We start from the raw sequence: 24,065 nt of genomic DNA on the forward strand, positions 1-24,065 counted from the left end.
CCTCACTACTGGTGGGCAATCAGCTTGGGTGAGACCAGTTAGCTGAATCCATTTCAGCTAGAGTTCAGGCCAGTTTGACACAGTTTTGATCACCCTGTATGATGACCTAGGTCGGGGAGAAATAGGGCAAGTGTGACCCTCTAGATAATCCTGGATATCTTGCTGGCTTTCAGCATCATTAACCAACTTCTTTCTTGGGCAACTATCTTATCTAGGAATGGGTGGTACTGCATTCAACTGTTCCTACTTGGATGGCTGGTTCCAGACATTGGTGCTTGGGAGATATTGCCCACACAAGATGCACGTTTTAAGCTATAAAGCTCTAAATGGTTTGGGACTGCAGTACATGGAGTCAAACACATAGGGTCTACCAATCAGAGGCTGCTTGGATGAGTTTCAATCCCATCTCCTATCAGAAAAAGACAGTACATAGACATATGTCTTTAAGAACTTTAATATGCATCTTTTCATGCAAAGTCAGAAAATGCTATTGATTCATAATAAGAGTCTTCAGTGATGCCCTTCATCTTTCTTTGGCGGGAAAAGAGTATATTCAACTGCAAGAGCTACTACAAAGGCTGCAAATCCCCATTTGAATCCTTTGCCGAGAACTTCAAGTAAAGTGATAGGTTTTGCATAGCCACCCATGTACCTCCACGCTTCATTGCTAGATAGAAACAAAAATAAAAGATGAAAACCAAAATTTCTGCATCTCTTATGTACTCACTTCCAAGTTTAATAGCACACTGATCTAGTTTCCATGTAACACTTGGCTTATTTGATCTACAGTCTATACCCACAATTTGTGTAGCCAACAGTTGAACAAACTGTGATTTATTTCCTCAGTCTTTCAGTTGTTTCCCTCTCACGCCTCATTCTTTCTCAAATTCCTTTGAAGCATTGCAGAAGTGGCATACAGAAGCAGCTGAGGGGAGGGGTTCACTTGTGCCCACTGCCTCTGTAGTTCGGCAAAACAACTCACAGTTCCAGGTTCACAGATAATGATGCATGGCTTAAATAACTGATAGCTCACCCATCAACAAACAATGGGTTTTCTTCCCAGGCTATTAGTGGTTAACAAACCTGGTTTGTTTAGTGCAGCTGCATTCACACATGATAGCACAACAATCCAGAATTCAACAACCTATTCTATGTGTTACAGTTATGCGTGAATCCAGGCATTCTGAAGCAATTTTTTCAATGAAAAGTGGCAACTATGCTTAAGAACAGTCAATTTAAGGAAGTTCATGGAATGAAAGTTTCCCAATTCCTCCCCGCTGCCTAAATGCATTAGGTTATGGGAGTGCACAGAAATGTTTAATTGCAGATCTTGTGTCCTGGTTTATGGTTTGTGGCCTCTAATCCAAATCCACATAGCAATATTCACAAGGCTTCATATAATTTTCATTGACTGTGTACTAAACTAATTGAGCTTCTGGTGCCACTTTAGAATGATACAATTATTGAAATAACAGCTCTTTATATGTTTTAAAGTCATAATGGGAACATTTTTCAGATTATCCATAGTGAAATGCCATTGCTAGATTTTATAACATCCCATTTTCCAAAGTCCTATGTAGCTCACTTGGTACTTAACACTCAGACACCATGGGCAGAATCGAGTAGGATGCTTACGCTCCTGCTAATTCCTTTCTGTCTTACTGATTTCCTTCTGCAAGTGGAGGGTCCCTCCAGTTCCACTGCACAAGTGGGACTCGCTGCTTGCATATGGGAGATTTAGCACTTCTTAGGAGAAGTTTCAGAAATAAGCAGAGATCTTTGTTCCTGGAAGGAGGCAGGTCAGTGGAACTCCCCTATGCAAGCTCCACCAACCTGCCTCCTGTCAGAGATGAGTGTTTTGCCAGAAGCACGGGATCACCGCTGTGCAAGTGGTGTGGGCCAGTTTGTGCAATGGAATTGGCAGGGTCTAAGCGCTCTGTTGGATCCTGCCCTGTGAATTAACAAGTACAGCCATCAGACAAACAGAAGTTACTAAATCACTACTAATGATTTAGATGGTAATCCTGTACTCATTTGTTTGGGACTAAGCCGCATTCACTCTGAGATTTATTTTTTAATAGATATTCATTGCATTGCACTGTTATTCTAGCGCTAAAGGAGATTGACCTTGTGCTTACAAATGCACAGCAGTTTTAAGTTATTGACACGGAAAGATTACTTCCCAGTAGGTAAACATTCTTTCCCCTTCCCTCCCCATTCCTCTTTGCTTGTGTGTTGTGCCTATTTGGATTGTACGACTGGAGGGAGGGACTATCTTCTTTTATTTGTAAGCTATACTGGAAGGCTTTTGAGTTGAAATACATATCAGAGCATCTATATTGGAAATATCAGAAAAATCTTTACAGGTATTATCTGAAACTTCATCTTATGAGTCACCAGGATCCAAGCTTATACTATCTTCGAAGAACTCCCTTGTGCTGTTGAGGCAGGTAGTCTCTGCTGCAGCAAGCTGAAGAGACTGTGTAAGAGATACTGTTTTGCATCATACTGATACCTGAAGAACTTCAGTGGTTATACATCTAGCAGATTTCACTTGGGTTCTATTTAGATAATTATTAATAAGTGACACTTGGGGCCAGATTACTAATGAAAAATATAATGCTAATATCGAAACACAGAGGACTGTGGGGCTAATAGAAATATCAGGCATTATGTTAGGAAATAATGCACAGTACAGCATTTTCCATCCTACCTGACCAAAAGGGACAAGGTTTAGTTCAAAATGACTAGAATTCTTCACTACTAAGTTGAATATTATTTTATTCCTGCTGCAATTGTACCTGCACTGAGCCCATGGCTCCTTAAAAGACCTTCATAATTAAGGTCAATGCAAAAGTTCTGAAAAGCTCCATGCTGGTCTCACATGGGACAAGCATCCCCTCCTGTGTCAACAGAATCTCACTTAAAATTGCACAACTAAGCCTCAACATACCTTAGACCCACCTTTTCCATCCTGATGCCCTTAATCTCCCACCAGCTCCAACCAGCATGGCCAATGAGGACAAATGCTGGAACTTGTAATCCAAAACATGCAGTCCTGTGGATTGTGCCCTTGTTGACTGTAATCCCCTGAACTTGGAAGCTTATGGTTATCCTATGCAGGGCAGAAAAAGCAGCATTCTCCCGCACTCGCTTCTTTGCTAGGCTGGCTTTTTTGCTCATCCAGCTGGGATGCTTTGAAGGAGCAAGGAGGGAAACTGGAGAGGCATCCTGTTCTCTCTAGTCTCCTCTGTTCCCTGCCCATGAAATATCTTCCTTTTGCCCATTTGAGTTGCTTTCCCAACCTGGGCGAGCAGCTGGTACAGTTCTTTCCCCATAGCTGGGGAGGGGAGGTGGAATACCAAGACACATCTTCAAAGTTGGAATGCTGTCTCCCCGTCAGGTTGGGATGTGCAAAATATCTGACGGTCCCTCAGACTCTATCTGGGACCATGGGATGGCTCCCTCAGATTCTTAAGCGCAAAGATGTATCACATCTTCCAGTGTAGGACAAGGAGCTACTGCTATCGAGATAAGAAGCCCCACTGTGAAGGGTCTCGGTGGATTATTCCTAAACCTACATTATTGTGTAAGTGATTCTATGCAGAAGTGCCCATATCTTCAATCTGAAAAGATAGATCATATACCATATTACAGGTTTGCCGCTGCTACAAGCAAGTGAAAGAAAGCGTTTCTGCCAACTCTTACCGAAGCCACGGATCCTTGAGACCCCGACGAGCCAACATTTCTTGGACCGTCTGTAAGGGAGTACCTTCTATCTTCCACATTCTATAATCAGGAAGCTTCACTTTGCTGTGTTCATGTCCATGTCCCATGTTTCTAGAAAATATTTTTTAAGTCACTCCCACAAGATATTCCTATCCACAACCCTGACCTGCTTGCCTGTCCCATCAAATTGCATGAATTTCAGTAATATTAGTGGACAAAACTTTATTTTATCCTACAGTGGGCTGGTCTAGTAAAAGTTTTTGGAATATGGTGTCTGGAAATCCTAATACAGACATTTTCTTATGACCAATGCAGCTATCTTTGGTTATTAATACTAGTCCTTCCTTATTTATAAATATTATCATTTCACCTGGCAAATATCAGTGCAAAGGTAATCTCAGCCTCAAGAGATTGCACCCAAATCACAGTCGGACCCTTTAAAGTTTAAACTATGAAGGGAAATGCCCTCTCATACTTCAAAGAACAGCGGGGTAGATGAGACACAGTCAAATATGCCTATGTAAAATGGCTTTTGACACAGCTTGGTGTGCATGACATAGATATTAACGCAGTGAGAGCAATAAGTGCCATACCTGAAGAACAACTGATTTAGGCAAGTGGCTTGAAATCTGCTGCTACTGCAACTAGCTTAACTTTTCTTCCCACAGGGTTACATTTATGGGGAGAGAGTAAAAAAGGGTTATGTATCCTTAGTGCTCTCAATTTACTGAGCAAGGAAGAAGCAAAATTGACTCACCCCTGCCTCCTGCAACTGCACTCTATTTTCTTTGTTTCATAAAAAGTAATGGAGGCCACAGATAACTGAGCCTATTATTACCTGGGAGTTTTTTGAGATTCGTATTTTGGCCGTGCTAGAACATGATTTAAAAATGGGTAATAGAGAAGAACCGGATTTTTCCTAAGGACTCCATATATGTTAATTCAGTTTTTAAAACATTTAAATCTAATTCAAAATGCAATTATATAAATCAATATGATAAATTCTGTATTATTTTTTAAATATTAGATTGTATTAGATTTAGATTTTTTCATATCGTTTACTCACAGAAGGATTGCTGTGCTATATTTGCATGTGCGCGCACACGCCCATACACACAGCTACATCAAATATGCAATAGCATTCTGTCTTTCAAAACTAATCAAGGAAAGAGGAAAGTTGTCTTCAAAAGTGAAAATATATTATTCAGTAGTTTAAACTACAGCAAGTTGTATTTTAATATGCATTATTAGTTACAATCTTAATCTAGTCTTTAAAGGATTTGTATTCTAAGACCTGCTGTGCAATATCATGAAACACCAATTACTTGCAAACAAGATGTACCAAATCAAATTAGTGATATTCCAGATCTGTACATAAAGGAAATTGCAAAGTGAAGTTTTACAGACCATCATCCTTCTGTTGTTAAAAACATTCATTTGACTCAGATTTTGGAAGTATGGAACTATGCAAACAAATGTAGTTGGACATATCAGCATGTTTATTTTGATAAATTAGGAAGTATTTTAATGGGTGCTTTGTTAGGAATATAAACTGTCATCTGAAGCCTAAGACTTGATCAATAGTGACAAGGCTTCAAGTTCTTCAATAACCATTATATTCTAGAAAAAAATAGGGTGGAATGTTTCATTTTGGAACAGGAACAGCTTCTAATATTACCCTATTGTACACCCTTCCCTCCCTGCAGTCTATGCTACTGAATCTGTGTTTTAGCTAGGGCTGGGCATTTGATTGGTCAAAAATTGTCAAATTGTGGCTAGGTATTTTATCACTTAGGGCTACAATCAAATACATACCCCCAAGTAAGCTTCTGAAAACTATGAGACTTTGTATAGATATCTATAAAATTGCACAGTTGGATAAGATAATTTAGGGCACAATCCTGTGATAGAAACACGTCCTACAACTTCCAGCGTGCCCCAGCCAGTTGACACCAGGGTCAGCCTCCAGCTGAGAGATTGCTAGATGGGGAATCTAGCCCCTGCCAGCATAGCCAAAGGACAGTGACAATGAAAGTTATTGGGGTGCAACAGCTGGAGTGCTACAGATTTCCCGTTCTTGTTGATTGATTTCATTTTTATACTGCCCAACAGCTGAAGCTATCTGAGGGCTCCTCGATCTGAATGAAACTCTTTGAGTCTTTTGAGGCCTGGTGAAAGGTCCTTTGCTGCTGCCATCACAAATACAATAGAGTCTTCCAGCATAATCTACCTCACAGGTTTGCTTTGTGAGTAGAATGTGAGGGAGAAGAGAACCATGCACACTGTCCTAAGTGCTTCTGAAACTGAGTGGAAATATAATACTACTCAGTATTTAATACCACTCAGTAATACCACTCAGAATTTCTGATGCAGGGAGAAATGCAAGAGCACTCAGAAGCTACAAAGCTGAGTAACTGAGGTGGTGGATGCTAGAGAAGAAACACATCTGCATCCAATCAATATCATTCACATTTTGTTTGGTTTCACCTTCAAATCAACTTGCCCACATCAAGACTGCAGCTATGGCCAGGTCCTGAGAAAATACTTAAAGTTTCTTAGTTGATATGCAGTCACCAGGACTCATTCTTTAAGAACACTGAAATAATTAAGAGGTTGTTACTTCTTAACCTTAATTAAATGTTCTGTTACAAACAACTACATCATCCCTTTCATATTCACTAGAATGCCACAAGTAACCAGGGCAGTATCCAAGTACAGAATTGTGCAAGCCAGAAGCAGCACCAACCACTCGTGCAATGGAGATTTAGCAGTTACTCTAGGAACAGAAACAAGCAAAAACATTCATTTCTGGAATTGGGCAGGTTGGCAGAGCTAGCATAAGGCGGCTACAGCAACTTGCACTGATCCAGAAATGAGCTATCCTCATCAATTTGGGGTTTCTTAACAGAACAGCCAAATTCTTGGTGGCAAGCAGTACTCACTGTCTGCACAAGCAGAACTGGTGGTTGGCCCAGCTCATGGTATTCTTGGCTGCTGCATCCAGTTTGTAGCAGAGAGGAAAGTCAACATTTGTATGGCTTCCAAATGTTACAGGTATATATGCTTCATTACACCTTGGAATTTTGGGACAGTGGGAAAACATATAAAGGAGTCATAATATATGTTGATATGAGTCATTTAATTCATACGGGTCAAAAATCACCATGTGCAACCAGTGTACATGCTCAGCAATGTAGTAGGTCTGAAGCATGCCACCTCCAACAGCTGAGTACCAGCTGCAGATTCCAAGTACTCAAAAGTGATCACAGGTAGTCGACAATAGTACAGAAAGATGGACACTAGATCCACACCTGAAATAAAGACTAAAGAATGTTCAGTTTAGGAGTACCTCAAAAGGCATAAGCATCCAAGTGCTAGAGATTGTTTAAAATAATTATATGCTGCCTTTTTTCTTGCAAAGAACACAAAGTGGTTCATATAATTCTCCATCATAATTTTTTCTTCACAACAGTCCTGGGAGATAAGTTAGGGTGACAGTCAGTGATGGGCCCAAAGTCACCCAGTGAGTTTCATGGACTACTGGGACGATAACTAGATCTTGCAAGTTCCTATCCAACACTTTAACTTTTATTTATTTATTTATTAGATTTAGATCCTGCATTTTTTCTTACAGGTGTAAAATGGCTTAAACAATTCTCTTCTTCCTGCTCTCAGTCTTATTCCCACAACAACAATCCTGTGAGGTAGGTTGGGCTGAGAGTCTATGACTGGCCCAAAGTCACCTGGGTTCTTGGGGACTAGAACCCAGGGTGCCTGAGTCCCAGTCCAGCGATCTTAACCACTACACCACTGGCTCTCATTATGGCACAGTGGCTTAAAATACAGACACATCTAATTGCAAACTCCTGCACTTGCTCATGAAGTCTAAGTAGACCTTCTTAGAAAAAAGAAAAGATCACTTTTTGTTTCTTCCCAAACTCATAGAATTTGTCCTATAGTTTAGCCATAAGGAAGCTTCCAGGGGCTGCAGCAAGCATATAAGCACCTGACATAACAAAGCTGGCTGAGTAGATTAGGGTGAGTCCTAAGGGTTGTGCACTCTGTGTTTGTATGCCATAAAATCAGAGGCTTATGAGCACCCTGTGCAGGGTGGGAGAAACAGTGGGAACAAACATTGCTTCTCTGCTCTTCTGTCCTACATTTTTCACTAGACGGAGTTTGCTTGCTTGTGCTTATTTAGCTCAGGCATGTCAGAGAGGGAGAAAAGGAGGCTAGAGAAGCCTCAGAATCAACTAACTCTCCTTCCATCCATTGAAATGCCCCCTTTTATCCCTCACCTTTCTTGACACCAGAAAGTAGCTGGCATGGTTATTTATTTATTACACTTTTTAAACCACCCAATAGCCCAAAGACTTTCTTTACATTCTGGCTATGAGGTTGATGAGGACTGGCACACCCATTTTCCCCTCTGAGAGAGCTGTTTCCAGCCTTGCATCAGGGAATTTGAAATATACTGTATCACCTCAGATACTGTCTAGGCACAAAATTGTTTCTGCCATTTTGAAGTGTCAGGTCACTACTTGTGAAGCTCCTAAGATAAGAGGTTTGATCCAAACCTGTCAGTGGAATGGATTAGGTAGAATGTTACTTTCCTGCCTCCTCCTCTCCCTGCCAACACCTTAAAAAGCCCCTCCTAAGAATAACACAACTATTAGAATTCTGCTTTTCAGTTTCTCCCTCTCTTGGGTGACCTGCAAGACTGAAGTAGCACCCTTCTGTCTAAGCATTTTCAGATTTTGTATTGTTACACTACCTTGCCTGAAATGTGACTTGCAATGCAAGTTTGCAACTAAAACATAAGACCTTTGCAGAAGAATCTAATGTCTAATCTATTATGTGCCCTCACTGTTCCCACTAGGCTATTCTGCTTTGAGAATTCTAGGGGCTATCTGTATATATGCATAGTTGCACTATGCAACCATTAAAACATTCATCTCCTCAAACACTTCCAGTAACTGTGTTTTCCCTATCCTGCGCGGAAATACATAACCATATATGTTTGGTACATGACTAAACAAACCCACTGCTGTTTCTGCCATGTTACGTGAAGTTATGTATCGCAACTGCATCCTGCCATTCCTCCCAACAGCATGCATGGATTTATCCCGTTATATTGTTTACAACAACCATACAAGGTGGGTTTCATCATAGATTTATCTGTAAAACTCGTTACTACATATGCTCCACGGACTACTGCAATGCTCTACATTTTAAGATACAGAAGCTACAATTGCGTATTCGGCTACCCCGTTCAGGAAAAGGCCAGGCTACAGCCTGGTAACATTCAATTACTTTACGGCGTTATTCTAACAGTTTTAAAATGCGAGCGGGAGCAGGGATAGAGAGGCGGTCTATGTGATCGAAATCGCCCATACCTGGTTGCTCGGTGACCCTTTCCCAGTCTTTCAGAGAGCTTAGCCGGACACGGAAACCGTTCCGTCCTCCTAACTGCCAAACTCGCCGAGAAACCCTGCACCGCCCCAAAGGTTCCGCTCTGACCCGCAGGTGGGTGACTGAAGACCACTGCTTCCGGTCCTATAAGCCCCGCCCCTTTCCTGCGCACTCCGACAGGCGGCGCCTTTCCCAGTCGCTGCGCGGAATTGTTTCCTCGCCCGCTTGCATCGCTCCTACCCCTCCCTCCTCATCACGAGCACGCGCCCAGGAGAGGGAAGGAAGCCAATGAACGCTGCGTTTGTTGGGGGCGGGCCGCTGCCCAATGGGCGGGCGACTTGTTACGTTGCGGGGGCTACTGAGTAGGGCCGGAGGCGGCGGCGGCGGCAGCAAGGGGCTGAGGAAGGCGAAGGGGACATAAGCGGCCGCAGCGATGGTGGCGGGGGCTCCTGAGGGAGGAGGCCATTGAGGTTACTGACAGGCTTTCCGAAGGACATCGGTAGGCACGTCTCTCTCTCCGCTCTCCGGCTGGCAGTAGCTCAAGTGAGGTACCGCGCTCGGGAGGGCGGGAGGGGTTGACTGACTGACTGACTGGACGCGGCGGGGGCGCACCTGAAGCGCCGCCACTTTCTCGCGGAGCGGAGATGCGGTGACAGCGTCCCTTCCTTTGGACCTCGTCGCGGGCAGCACCCGCCAGTGATTCGGTGCGTCGGTCTCCCTTTGCCGTTTTGACTTTGAGCGTCTTTTTGCTTCCCATAAAATCTCCGTATCCTACTTACAAGCCTTATGGGATGTCCTTGGCGTTGTCTTGTCCCATAGGTATTCCTCCCGCATCGCCACGGTACGTAAATAGAGAGGAGCCTTTCTCCTCCTCCTCCTCTCATTCATACCTCTTTCCCCCACCTTCTCTCAAGACTAGCTTCCTTTCGTTCATTCGTTCCTGTATATACTTGTTTCTAGAGCAAGTGCCCCTCGCCTCTCCCCGGCGTCCCACTGCTTTTTATGGGAGCTTTAATTACCTCATAGATATTTGTGTTTAAAGACTCCGACTTCAGTCTTCCTTTTTTGTAGGCACTTGAGGCCTCACTGCATCCTAAAAATTGATCCTTTCCAGAAAACCGTAGCAACACATGATTTCTTTCTATCTCTTCCTTTTCTCATAATAAAATGAACTTCTTTTTCCATGTTCTGGTCAGTGTGATATCGTTCATTGAGATGGCTAACTGCTCCCTCGGTAAAAGTCAAGCAATTGTCTTCGCATTCACATCCCTCTCTGTATTGGTTCCTGGGAATTCTTGCTTTTAATGTGTTATCTCATTATCTTATTATAGCGTGAGAAATGTAGCAAAGCAAATATGTACGCAAATTTGGTAGGGACATTCTGTATCTGCAGGTTATGTAACCTCTTAGCTACATTGCACATACTGATGTTCGCTTTCAGAGCTTGTATAGAGTATATAAATTGACAGATTACACACATGTAATTATAAAAGCTGTAGGTGTTTATGAAGCAAGAGTAGAAAATGCTATCACACAACTTAAGAATGCAAAAGAAGAAGCCTTTCAGTACGGCAGCAGCTTTTTTTTTTTAGGAAGATCAGAAGGAACCCATTCTATAGTCTACAGTGAGAGGTGAGCAAAAGTGTTGTTTTTTGTAGGCACAAGGGCATTACATTTGTTACATTATTATTCTTTAAAATAATTGCTTATAGGCAGTGTATGAAGGTATTCAAAGGGATGAGTAAGAGCTATGCTAAGATGCCCCCAGAAGATGATACTGACTTGCAAGTCATATGCTGTTATGCAGGCATGCTTGCTTATGTACCTAGGCTATGTAATTTGTCTGATCTTTCTTTTGGTACAAGGACTAAGTGTAAGTTTTTGCTTTCTGGTTCAGAATAAAGTTATACATATCTTCTTGCTAAGTTTACATATTGGCGTGATAGTTGTTCTGCTTTCATATATCCTATGGCATGCCTCATAGGATAATTTATTAAACATAGGCAAAATCATTTATTTAGTATATTTGTGTTAGACTTTTAAAATACTTTGTTTAGTTAGTTTTCACTATAGTTTTGTTTAGTGAGCTCTTAAAGTGTTTTAATTTGTATGATAGGAAAGAGTGTGGTGAGGAACAAGACCCAAGACTAATGTTAGCTGGCTCTGTTCTATTTAGTAGTTCATATCTTTTATTTTTTTAAGGAACAATTTGACAAATTTCTCAATTTCTTGGGATGTTAGGTGAGAGTTGTATTGTCTCCACAGCCTTGGTTTTATGTAAGATGGAAATGTGATAACCATTTTATCCACTAGTTAAAAGGAGCATTTTCAGCTGATTATCTATGAAATACCTCCATATGCTTATTGATCTACTATGCACATTATATCTATTCAGCTACTGCTAAATTATATATATTGTGTTCTGTTGTCACCGAAGTGTATTTAAATCTATAATGTTCATCTCCCAGGCAAATGCTATTTGATACTGGTTTTTTTATAGTACTTCGTACTGGGACATGATCTATCTACCTTAACAGAACAGGTCCCCTTGGAGTGGACAGATATTTACATTGAATCTAATTGTACTAGATAGTGTGTTCATGATAAACAAGTATTGACTTGCCTTTGGATCCTGGTGAGGCTGAGCAGAACTACTACTACTACTACATTGTCGTCGTTGTCTTCTTTGTAATCTTGATCTTAGAGTTAGGAAGCTTCTTTCTACTCAGAAAACTTTTCCATGATTTCCATTCTGTTGTGTTTAAATATATGGGATAGAGGGAAGGAGATGCTTGGGAATGTAGTACATAAAAGTACCAAAGAAAGAACAGCCTACAAGTCTTTATTCATAGTTTCATAGTTCCCCAAACAAAGAATGCTATAGGCAGCACTTCACTTCTTGAAAAGCATTGAATAAGGAGAAGATATATACCTTATGTGTATTACAAATGTTCTTTCCCTTCTGGGGTAATATAAGGCTACACATGCTGTTAGCCTCTTTTCATGTGCTTGGAATTTTCTCTGATTGCAATAGAAAACATGAACCTACATTATGTATTTTGTATTTGACAAAATCAGTAAAATGATAAATGTGGGACAGCAGCTACACACACACACACACAATAGCAATTTTACATCAATGCAGAGTTAGCTGCTGCTAAGCCACTGCTTATGTCCTCTTTTCCATTCTGTCTAGCTATCATTTTATCCTAGTACTGAACATGGCCTAAATACCACACTTGAGTTTTTATGTGTGCCTTATTCCAGGTGTCAGCAAGATCTGTTTGTAGCACAGTGTTTGAAGAGTGTTTGTCTGTATTGGGCAACTTGTGCAAAGGCTGATTCTGTCTTTGGTATGGGTGTCTATGGGAGTACGTAATTTTATTTATTTATTTATTTATTTTTCGATTTATATCCTGCCTTTTTCCTACAAAGGGCTCAAGGCAGCTTACATCTTTCTCCTCCTCCATCTTATCCCCACAACAACAACCTGTGAGGTAGGCTGGGCTGAGAGCCTGTGACTGGCCCAAAGTCACCCAGTTGGCTCCATGGCTGAGCGGGGACTAGAACCCAGATCGTCTGAGTCCCAGTCCCATGCTCTTAACCACTACACCACACTCTTGATGTAATGGGTATATCAAGTGGCTATTGGGATGTTCTACTGAAATTCTCTTTTGCCCAGTTTTGAAAACATTAGGCAAAAATACATAAGGACCTATATGTGGTTGCTCAGGTGCTATGAGTTCATCCTGAATTCCTGCAACCAAAGTTTGTTCATAGCTTACTCAGTAGCTGTGTACTGCCACCTTTTTGTCATTAATCTTGCTTTTGAGTTACAACCTATACACAAAAAGAAGCAGCAGAAGGCTGATTTTTTAAATACTAAAATGTTTTGCCTACAAATGTCATTGCTTGCTCTTGACAGTGAGAATGTTGAGAGCTTCTAATCTATTGCTCTTGTACAATTCTGTACTGCTTAGCTCAGTAGACTAAATGCTATTTTCCTGCCCTTTTTGCATTTATCTTTTTTCTCCTAGTTTCTCTGTATTAATGGGACAGTGCAGATAAATGTGTATTATTTGATCTATCTTATAGTGTAGTATAAAATCTTTAAGTCTTGGAAATAAAATAAGAGTGAGAGGACCTTTGGTTTAGCACGATCATTTATATAAGACATTTTATTAAGATGCTAAAGAGTCTAAGGCAGAAGACTATATAGTTTTATACCCTTGAAAAACATATCTTGAAAATTCTAGCTATATGATGTATGAAGAAGTACTTTCTCTTGTCTTTCCTGAACCTCCAGTCAGTCTCCTGATGACCCCAGGTTGGAGTGTTATGGGAGAAGGAAAAAGGTCTCTCTCTCTCTCTCTCTCTCCATTTTCTCCACTTGGTGTATATTTTTAAACACCTTTATCACATCTCTCCTTACTTACCCTTTTTTTAAGCTGCACAGTCCCAGTTTATTCAGCCGCTTCTTAAAACCCCTTGATAATTTTCATTCCCCTCCTCTGTACTATTACCAGTTCAATAATACCCTTATTTAGGTGAGGTGACCAGAACTGAACACTGTAAAAATTGTAGATCCCATATTTCAAAGGCGAGAAAGAGCATTTGGGTTATCTATTTTCTTCCTTTCTTTTGCATACTTTCCTTTTTGGAAGCTGCCTATCCCAGCCTTCTCCAACTTGCTGCCCTTTGGACGTGTTGAAGAGCAACTCCCATAAATCCCTGCCTACATTCCAACACATGTAAAGATGGTGACAAATTGGGTAAAGCTGCTAGCCTTCAAATATAAGAGTTTAAAAACATTTTGAGAATTGATAAGCAGGCCTCTGAAAGGAAAACTACTGATGTTATATGTACAGTATTCCCTGCCTTTGTTTCTTTAACTGCTCACCTGCCAAATCTGCAAATGGTTAAAAAAAACTGGGTTAACCACTTCTGAAACCTCCTCCCTATTTACTGTGGAAATAGTCCTTAGTGTTTCTATAGAATAGTAGTGTAAACATATCTATGTATATTTGCACATATTTATTTAGGTTTTGCATATAACTCAGAAGAGTAGTAATAACAAAACTAACGCCAGTTTTGTGACTTTTAAGGGGGCTTTAGACCTGTTTTTTCCGCAAAAAGCAGTTCCCTCATTATATCACATGAGAAATTATTTGTGAAATTCTTTACAAACATGAATTAGTATTCTGTTTCTTATATGTGGTTGAACCAAAATTATGAGGTAATTTGTCATGGGCTCACTTTTTCATGGTTCTCTCTGCTTGAATCTCAATTCATACTTTGTCGTCTTAATTACATTAAAACTCTGGACCTCTTTGCAAATCATACTATTGTATGAGTTTCCAAATACGTCCTTGTACAAGATCATCCTGGAGGAAAGCAGATTTACTGATCTTATTGAAAGCTCTTATAGCAGTAGGCAAAAACGTTAGTTAAGGACACTTTCACTATTAATAATTCTCCATTTTTATTGGAGAGTCAAAGCTCACAATAGATAATTTTGAAAGGATTTTTTGCAAATTAAATACCGCATTTCTGTAGATAAAGGGATATCTTGCAGTTCAAACTAGACAGAGAATTTGGTCCCTATGCTTCTCTCTTTAATTTTTTTCTTTTTATCCCTTCACCTTTTTTGAGTATATTGCAAAACCAAAGTGATTAGAGAAGAAATTTGCAAAGATAGTTAATGTTGTATTCCCTTTAGTACATAAAGGGAAGAAAAATATCCTATGGATATACAACTGCAATTGAAAATGGCCTCAAGTTCTTCCTCAAGTTCTTGCACAGTTCTTCTTGCAAGAAGAACTTATCCTCCAATGAAGTATGATGTTTAGTTAAATAATGGACTGATAGGAGGTCTAGTTGCTAGGGCCTTAAAGCACTTTACTGAGCAGGCATTTTCTTACGCAGATATCTACATTGGACATTGTATTTGTTTCACAAAACCTTAATTTCATTGACCTCCATAAGTGAATTTCTATTTTTTCCTCTGCATCTGATGTTTGTCATGCTGCATAGCTCAAGGGTACAATGATCTAATAGTCTTGTGGTCCTTTGCTCAGATGGTGAGATGAAGAGCTGGAAGAATTCAAATTGACTAGAGGCTCTCTAACCTGAATTATTAAGCAATGAAATAATGTGGTTGCAGGGATTCCCTTTCTTAGTATGTTTTTGGAATTGGTCCTAGTATTTACTAAACCATAGCTCAAAGTGTACCTCTTGTAAGGGAAGGCTACAATTTTTTTGCATTGTGATATGCTGTCATTCCCCCCCCCCACTCCCAAATGTGATGCTTGATTTCTGTGTTTTGTGTAAAGATTTTACTTGTACACTGTGTACTTCAAAAGTAACTGATCAACAATAAATAACTAATAGCCGTAACCTAAAGTGAATAATAAACTTGCAGTCTTTTGAACTCTTACTGAGAGCTGGTACCACAGAATCAGCATTACAACCCATACAGGGAGCAAATGTTGCCTCTCCTCCACATAAATACTGGTGGTCCTTCAACTCTGTTTTCATTGCTACTGTCCAGTTGCTGCTTCCCAACTCTATACTTCCTAATTGCCTCATTTAGCTGAATGGGCAGCATGAACTGTTGGGTGGTTGCAGAAGTGTATGATGTTTCATTTCTCCTGTCTGTCTGACTCCTGTAGAGCATACTGGCAGTCTCATGCACAAATTGTGTTCTTCATAAGCTGGAGGTAAACTGTATTTAATTTTAGGCTATCTGTAAGAGTAGTAGAACCCTTTCAAATTAGCAGGTAGAACAATGTAAACACAACTGTGCAGAATGAATACAATGAAATTCAATAATATTCAATAAAAATCTAAAAAAAACCCCTCAGAGGTACCATAAATAGAATGTGTAGCCCTGTGGATTGTATAAAGCACAGCAAAATAAAGGCATCACAGGATTGGTGTAATATGAACAAACTGCTCTGTGCCCACTAATATCTGAATCGTTCCATTCTGCACTTGTAAAATCAACTGGGGTCACTGGCTTTTCAGATGATTATTTAAAATTACTTTAAATATGTATATCCTCATTTTTTAAAAGAAAGAATCCAAAGCAGCTTGCAGTTAAAAAAGAGAAAAAATACACATCCCCTTGAAAATGTCGCATAATATTTAGAAATTTTCAGCTTGTGAAAATGCCCAAAATTATGTCATGGCCTGTACGGAATGGAATTAAAGAGCAACGAGCTAGCTACTCATATGTCAGATATTATAATGTTAAATCAATTGTTTGATCTGCAAGAAATGCATCTGTTTACAACTTCTGTTTGTGCTAACAGCCCATCTCTATACCATACTTGTATACAGCAGCAAAAAAAGCATTGACTTAAAACTATGTGCTAAAACTTAAAAAAAAATACTATGCAGTCAGAAAAGTAATTCTATATCCTCTTCAAAGGAGTATGCTAGGAAGAGTTGGCATTGTCTAATGACCCTTGCTGCTCCATAACTGTTGTATAATTCCTGTCTATCTCTGCAGCTTCATGCTTAGGAAGAATGCTTGTTGGAGGACAGTGCCCCAGTCGTCATGGTAAGCAGCATTCTTGGAGGATGTGTGTGTAAGCCTAAGAAGGTGACCACGTAACATAGTGGTGAAGCATATGCTTTATATGCAGAAAGTACAGATTCAGTTCTAGCAACTCTAGTTAAAGAGATCTTGGATAACAAGGATTGGAAAGACTTCTGCCTGATACCTAAGACAGCCGTTACTAGCCAGAGTAGACAATACCAGATTCATCTGGTAAGTCCCATTTGGTGTAAACCACATTTGTATGTTCATAGGTTGTTAATGTTTGTTTTACACGTTAGAGTAAAATTGAACACTTAGACTTTAGATTTGAACCAGACCTCAGAATCTCTGGTTTCCGTACTGTTGCCTTCTTGGCTTCAGAACTGAAGAATAACTGTGCAGAGTTAACAAGAGGCAGTATTGTATTTAACTATTCAGCAGCATAGTAAATTATTAAGCTGGTATTAGAGGGTGAATGAGTTATTTATGTATTACAGTATAATGTATATCTGTTGCAATGCTATGTGCTGCTGGAAGGCCATAATATATCATAAGCTGTTCTGTTGTGTTTTTATGTATGCTGTTTTTAAAATGGCTATATCTGAAAATAAGGACTAATACCCCTCTTGTGCACAATAATGAAAGCTCACATGTAAGTGATATGTGAACTTAACTTCATATGAGCTGCTCCTTGTTAATTAGTGAAATTATTCATTTGTCTATACAGCATGGGTAATTTCTGTTCTTCTGCTTGGTGTTTTGCTTCTCATGGTCTGTATCCTCTGGTTTGGAAGCATCCTCTTCTTTTAATTAACCTGGCCAGATAGGAAGTGTGTTCTCTGTTGTTTTAGGGAGATACAAATATCTGTTGTACTCTAAGGTACTATGAGCATTTTTTCCATGTGGAAATCATTTATACTTCAGGAACATACAATACTTGAAATAAGCTTGAGGAAGTAAAGCCTTACTTAATTTTAGTTTTGTGGCCTGTATGGGAAGAACTTAAAACAGCCTTTCCCAACTTTGGGTCTCCAGATACAACCTCCTACCACCTTATACCTCCTGTTTTCTCTAGCTGATGGCCATGTTGGTTGTGGGTAATGAGAGTTGTAGTTCAACACAACCAGGGGCCCATGGTTGGAAATGTTTCTATAAAAGGTCCATGACTAGTATAAAATGATTGATGGTCAAAACATATTAAGGGATTGTTCTCTTGTGGAAGATGCTTGCATGTAGAAGCTGAGAGAGTTTTGAAGAATGTATCTTTACTCTGGCCAATATCTAATAGACACATAACTAAAGATATAGTCTTATTGCTATTTCTAGTTTGTATTCCTATATAGTCACTTTACAATGGATATCGGATATTGTCTGTAATTTGATTATGAATTCACAATAACAAGGATACAATTATAAAATTGATCTTAGGAAAAATTATACCTTGTTCTTCAGATTAATTTAAGAAAAAATATATTTACTGACTAAAAAGCTTGATATGTATGCCTAAAACTGTCTAAGGTTGTTTCATGTCAGCGTTCCAAAACAAATTCTTCAGTTGAATATTGTATATCTTACTCTAAATATGTACACATATGGAAATGATAGATAGAGAGAAAACTGACTAGAACATTTATTCCGGAAAAACAGTTCTAAGATATATGTATTCTATTTTTATTTTTAATCTACCAATAACCAGTGTTTTGCGGACAGCTTACAAGCAATTAATAGACTAAAATACTATAAAAAACTGTTGAAAACGTAATGTAAAATACAAATACAATACACATATTTAAAAGAACAAAGTATAATACAGTCTAAAACTAGGTTTTTAAAATGACTGGGCGGAAAATAAAGCTGCGAAAAAAATAACAAAGGTAACAGACAAATGTCTTTGGAGCAATCATTCCATAATTGCTAAGACGACCTACTCTTTTGTAGCCACCTGCCCAGCTTCCTCTGGTGGGAGTACCTGGAGAAGTGCCTCTAAAGATAATCTAAGCATCTGAGCAGGTACATACAGGAGATGTTCTTTTTAGATACTTTGATCCCAAGGTGTTTAGGACTTTGAAGGTCAACACCAGTGCTTTGAATTTGGTTCTGAAATAGGCTGTAAGCCATTGCAGTTGACAAAGCCCTGGTATCGCATGATCCTATCAGCCAATCTTAGTTAGTATCTCTGATTTGAATTTAGTGAACTGTCTTCAAAGGTAGTCTTTATGAAACACATTACAATAATCTAACTGGAGGCTACTAGTATACTATACTAGTGTGCCAGGCTTTCTCTGTCCAGATAGAAAGTCATAAAAGCAATTGATAGAGCTGTATAACTTGTGTCTAAGTCCTAACACTTTATTCTGGCATACCTACTAGCAATGCCTGATGAACCTCTCTCATGCAATAGAGAAATTTCATGTTTTCTGGCATTGCCCTGTGGCACCCTAGCAAGCCTTTAGTTCTTGTACAGCAAATCTTAAGGTCGTTAGTGCTGTCTGTCTTAAGTAAAAGGCTCCTAAAAAGCAGTTCTGTGGCTTTGCAGCATGCACTAGGAGCCAGCAGAAATACTAGGAGAAACTATTGCATATGTAGCCTATTTTTGGGTTGCTTGTGCTGTTCTATAGTAAAATCATGGATGTGACATTGGCTAGAGCAATGTCCCCTGAGCAGAGCTCTGTTCACACAATGGTATTTCTCTGTCCTTCTATCCAGCCCCCTTTTATGCCTCCCTGCCCCCATTTTCCAACTTTCTAAAAGAGAAATGTCTGGTTTACTGGGGCAAGGGTGGTGGGTAGATTGGAAAGCTGATCTGCCAATGATCTCCTTTCCATTTATGAAAAGAAAGAATTGATTACAGCCCCCACCCCAGATATGTTAATAGTTCTGAACTCATAACAGTTTTGCCATGATGCAATATGCATCCATTTTGTTCAGGTGATGACATTAGAACTTGAGTAATTATAATTTCTCAGCAATAGAACTTGCTATTTCTGCATAAATTTCTCTTGGCTATGTTTATGATTTCTCTTTTTTGCCTGTACTCTGAACAGATTATTTCTTCCATTGAGAGGCCTTTGAATTCTTGAGTACTATTCTTCTGTCTAATTTATTCTCCTCAAATCTGTGCCCATGGAGTCATAAGAAAGTCCTCAAGTGATTAAAAAATGTATTTTTCAAAGTGTGCTTAAGGCTAAGGTGTCAGCCTGTCTCTTGCTTTTTAAGATTCTTTTAATCTGCTGTCTGTTCCTTTTATACTTCATGTTGACTAAGTACTGAATATTCATCATTGGCACAGTTTTGCTTGTTAACATTATTCATGCACATATGCCCACATCTATTCAGTAATGAGCAAAATTGCTTCTATTCTCAAGCAGGGATGTGGGTTTTGTGGAAAATTTTGAATTGGAAAAGGTACTGAGGACAATTGACACACTAATTTTAGCAGCCTGGTATGCTGACCACCACTCATCACTTGGAAGAATTTAGCTCTTCTACTACGGTTGTTGGCATACCCTCAGTTTTGTCTTTACTACTTCAATTCAGTGGGAGATATGTATGTATTTCTATAATATATGTGTTCTGTCACATACTTGTTAGGGGTAACCATCCGGAAACCATTAATTACAATGTCAAAACTGCCAAGCTTGTCCAATATTGTACTTGCAACTGGCACCCATTCATTTTCACTAATGAACCAATGAAAGGGGAAATTGTCCATTTTGGAAAATGTTCCACCCCCACATCACTGCACTCAAACTAGATCGTTCAGGACGTTTCTATAAGAAAACCCAAAGCAGTGCATCTTTGGATTACCCTAAAATAAGTACACAAACTCTCATTTATTTACCACACTTATGTTTTACCTTTCCTTCATTATGAAACTTAAGGAGCTGTACATGGGTTTCCAGGTTACTTCAGGCAAAACATTAATCAGACCCAGGACTGCTTAGCTTCATCAAACTAGTTGTATCCTGTGCCACATCATCCTGTCACAGTTACCAGGTCGATCTCATCTAGTATCAACAACAGCTTTAGCTGGAAGCTAGGGCTGGCTGAATAGCAAATAAAGTAAGGCAGGAGGTTGAATGTCCATCAAGTATACTTTGCTCTTTCCTTATTTAAATTGTGAAATTTGCCCATGGATAGTGTTAGTTTGGTCCAACACTGCTTTGATCAGGAACTCATTTTGACTGGCACAGTCAATAAAAAGGCATTGTGCTTTAAGATATGTGGACAAGGTTAAGCTCAAGGGATTCACTGAGCTGTGAAGAGTAAAATAGCCCTCTGCTTTATTCCTGACTGAGGAGAAACCTTCTTTAATGCCTTTGCATCCTTGCTACATACGCACGATCTGTGTATTTGCAGATATGTGTGTATGAGGGGGAAACCAGTGTTGGCATCTAAATATACCATCTTTGCTTTGCAAGTTGAGGTGTGTATAAATTCCTCCCATATTACTTGATTGTAGAGGAATGTGAACTCTCTTGTAAACAAAAGTTGTAAAGTATATGTGCCCTGCAATGAGTATGCTTTGTGAGTGTCAAAGAGAATATGCATATTCTCTTGGGACAGTGAGAGAGTAACATGGCTGACTGGGTTTTTTAATGACCATGTGGCAATTTGAACATGCGGCTTGGGGTGGGGGAGAATTATACAGAGAGCTTGTGGCTGAAGAATTGGAGAATAAAGAGACATATGCATAGCAGCTTCTTGGCTCACAAGGATAGCTTCTAAGAACTAAAATTTGCCATGTCTAAGACAAGCTGGCTTCTGGGGCTAAGTTGAAGAATCAGAAAACAGTAGTCAGAAATTATCCAGCATTGGATAGAAATTCTTTGGAAGTTTGTTGAGCAATGTGAGGTTTTCATAGCTTCTGCTGCATAGTTCTTTACAGCAGGAGGAGTTGAATAGACTTCTCAAACCCTTTCCAGCATAGGAAAATTCAAATATCACTGGCAAACAGAATAGCTCCATTCTCTCTCCAGCTTTCATCTCCCACTGTATGCAGCAACTGAAGAGTAATGGTCATATAACACCAGTATCTTGTTTTAAGGAAAGAAATCTAGTGGCTGTAGTTGGCTGTATATGTTGCAATTTATGTTTAACTCAAATGGCATATTCCAAAAAACAAGTATGACTGAAGAGTTAAAACTCATCCTATTTTTGTATGCATGTTTGTGTGTCGGGATGGTGTATTTTAAAAGCATTTCTCTTTACGGGTCTTTATGTTTAATATATCTGAGCCTGTGAACTTTAAAAGGTTAGAAATCTTTTTATCAGAAAACAACTGTGAAAGAAAAATTACAAGTGTGAGAACCATAGGATTTCGTTTTTAATTTGAATGGCATAATAGTGTTATGTTAAGTGTAAGAAGAGCTGACCCTGTTATACGAGCTAACAAAAGATGGATTGGTAACTGGTGTTATTTTGCATTGGTTGGTTATTGTATGTAGCTGATGAGAGTTTCAGGTTTAGTGTAGGATGACTGTATGAGGCTGTTCCTAGGGAAACTGGTGGTGGGAGCATGTGAAAAGGTAGAAAAACTGTTCTCAAGAGAAGCGCTTAAAAGCAACACTTAGATCATATTGAGTTGGTCTATAAGATTCCCTGGGTATTGCTATGCCTTTTGTCTATTTAAATCTACTTTTACACTTTTGGAGGCTGTATTTCAATTATAGTTTATATTATGATGGAGGGGTGGGGAAGATAAGTTATTTTAAGTTTGCACTTGGTCAATATTTCCCACCATGATAGTGCAGTAAACTGATTGCTTATCTAAACATAGCCCCTCAGAATTCTGCGAAACAATGAATACAATAAGGTCCTCTAATTTTCCTGACATTGTGTCCAGTTTACAGTAGTCGTCCTGAAATGCTTAGATGATTATACGTAGGACCTTAAAGAGTATCATAAGAAAAGCTATGATTTGCTGCCCTGAGGAACTTAAGTCTAAACTTAATTAGTGGGAAAAAAAACAGATGGAGAAGAGAACATGGGGGACAAAGATGGATGTGAACAAATGCTGCATCTTGCAGTTTAGTCCTCGATATGTATTGGTATGCTTATTGCAAGAAGTATGCTTCTTTGAGACGTACCTAGAATAGAATATATCAGTCACCCTAAACCTGCCATAACAGTGTGTTCACACATACTTCTAAGCCATTCTGTTGTTTGTTAAGCAGTAGCTTGTCACCAATTCCAGACTTCTACTTTTGACCAAATGATGGTTTGCCTTCTAGTAATAAACCACAGAAGCCATGGTTTGTTGTTGGCTTACATACTGTTATGTGTTCTGATTGCCCTGGTTTGCACATCAGTGAGTCAGCATGCTGTTGCACATGGTTCAATTATTTTTGTTTGGCTCATTATGCCAGTAGGAACAGACAAACAAGCCAGGGACTTTTCATCTCTGGTTTTAGTGTGGTGTCTGATCTAGGAACTCTGTTAGCAAGCTAGAGTCATGCCAAATTTTATGCTTAGGCTATCAGACAGGAATGGTTTTAGTCCCTCCCTCTCAGGGTGGAGCACCCACCTCTGGCGCTGTTGCTGCTGATAGACCAGAGTGGGATTTAAAAGGACAATTGAGCCAAGACAATTGCAGACAGTACAGTACTCAACTCTGCCAAGCATACACTGACCTTTATATCTCCCCCCGCCCACACACAGATGCAGTAAGTGCCTTGCAGTATGAGGAGAGGTATTGCTTACCTTTCTGCCTGACATGGAATTATATTTCTGTAGGTCTCTACTTGAAATTTCAGCTTGTCACTGCGAGCACTTATTCTCTCATTGACCAAAAGTGACAGTTGAAAGTTATTTCCCTGTTGCTGCAATGCTGAGTGCTCTCTGCAGTTTCCAAGCCACCGTGTTTGTTACTGATTATCAGAAGCAGGCGGCAGGATAGTTTACACTATGTCATAGTTAATATTTGGAGGAGGCAACTAATTCCCAGTCTTACCTTGACATTGTTTGGGAAGGGTTAAAAGCAACTACAGCAATCTTAAGTTCATTTACAGAAAATGTTATGCTAACCCAAATGTTCAATAACTTCAGTTCCTCAATTTTTGCTTGCATTCTGCACTCGCCACGATTTGGAGCATCCTATTCTCAAATCTAGCCATGGTAAAAGCTGATATACAGGACTCCCAAGTAGACATCTGGTGTCTGCATCCTAGAACACTTAGCAGATGGACCCAACAGTTGTAGGCAAAGTTCTTGACTGATAAAGGTTAGGCAGCTTTATCAATTATTGGATGAGCTTGGAGGCTCAGCTGTGATCCTAGAGTGCTTCCCAGAAAGAAGTTGCCCTCACCTGGATGTCAGAGGAGATGTATTTGTGGGTCTTCCATCATACTGCTACCCCCTCCAAGAGAAGAGACAAATTCTT

At 39.6% G+C, this 24,065-nt stretch overlaps 2 protein-coding genes across 21 annotated transcripts in view; one reads left to right on the plus strand and one right to left on the minus strand.

Annotated features, from left to right (window-relative positions):
• Nucleotides 1-438: 438 nt before the first annotated feature.
• On the minus strand, nucleotides 439-9,358 carry NDUFB3 (NADH:ubiquinone oxidoreductase subunit B3). Its single transcript, XM_044432076.1, has 4 exons — nucleotides 9,126-9,358; nucleotides 3,709-3,840; nucleotides 3,582-3,626; nucleotides 439-667 (listed from the first exon to the last, which is right to left on the minus strand). Exons 2-4 carry the CDS (start codon nucleotides 3,834-3,836, stop codon nucleotides 511-513), a joined length of 330 nt encoding a protein of 109 aa, XP_044288011.1. The 5' UTR covers nucleotides 3,837-3,840; nucleotides 9,126-9,358; the 3' UTR covers nucleotides 439-510.
• Nucleotides 9,359-9,504: 146 nt separating this feature from the next.
• The window catches only part of FAM126B (family with sequence similarity 126 member B), a 63,190-nt gene continuing 48,629 nt past the window's right edge, over nucleotides 9,505-24,065 (plus strand). For 3 of the 20 annotated variants that reach the window (XR_006414922.1, XM_044432139.1, XM_044432126.1), the window contains exons 1-2: nucleotides 9,505-9,982; nucleotides 16,655-18,694. The gene's annotated coding sequence lies outside the window, so the exon portion shown is untranslated. The remainder of the gene's footprint in view (nucleotides 9,983-16,654; nucleotides 18,695-24,065) is intronic. The other 17 variants (XM_044432127.1, XM_044432136.1, XM_044432119.1 and 14 more) reach the window with 12 other exon arrangements.

The sequence above is a fragment of the Varanus komodoensis genome, unplaced genomic scaffold (assembly GCF_004798865.1).
Source record: "Varanus komodoensis strain SLA01 unplaced genomic scaffold, ASM479886v1 scaffold23, whole genome shotgun sequence".
Taxonomy (NCBI): domain Eukaryota; kingdom Metazoa; phylum Chordata; class Lepidosauria; order Squamata; family Varanidae; genus Varanus; species Varanus komodoensis.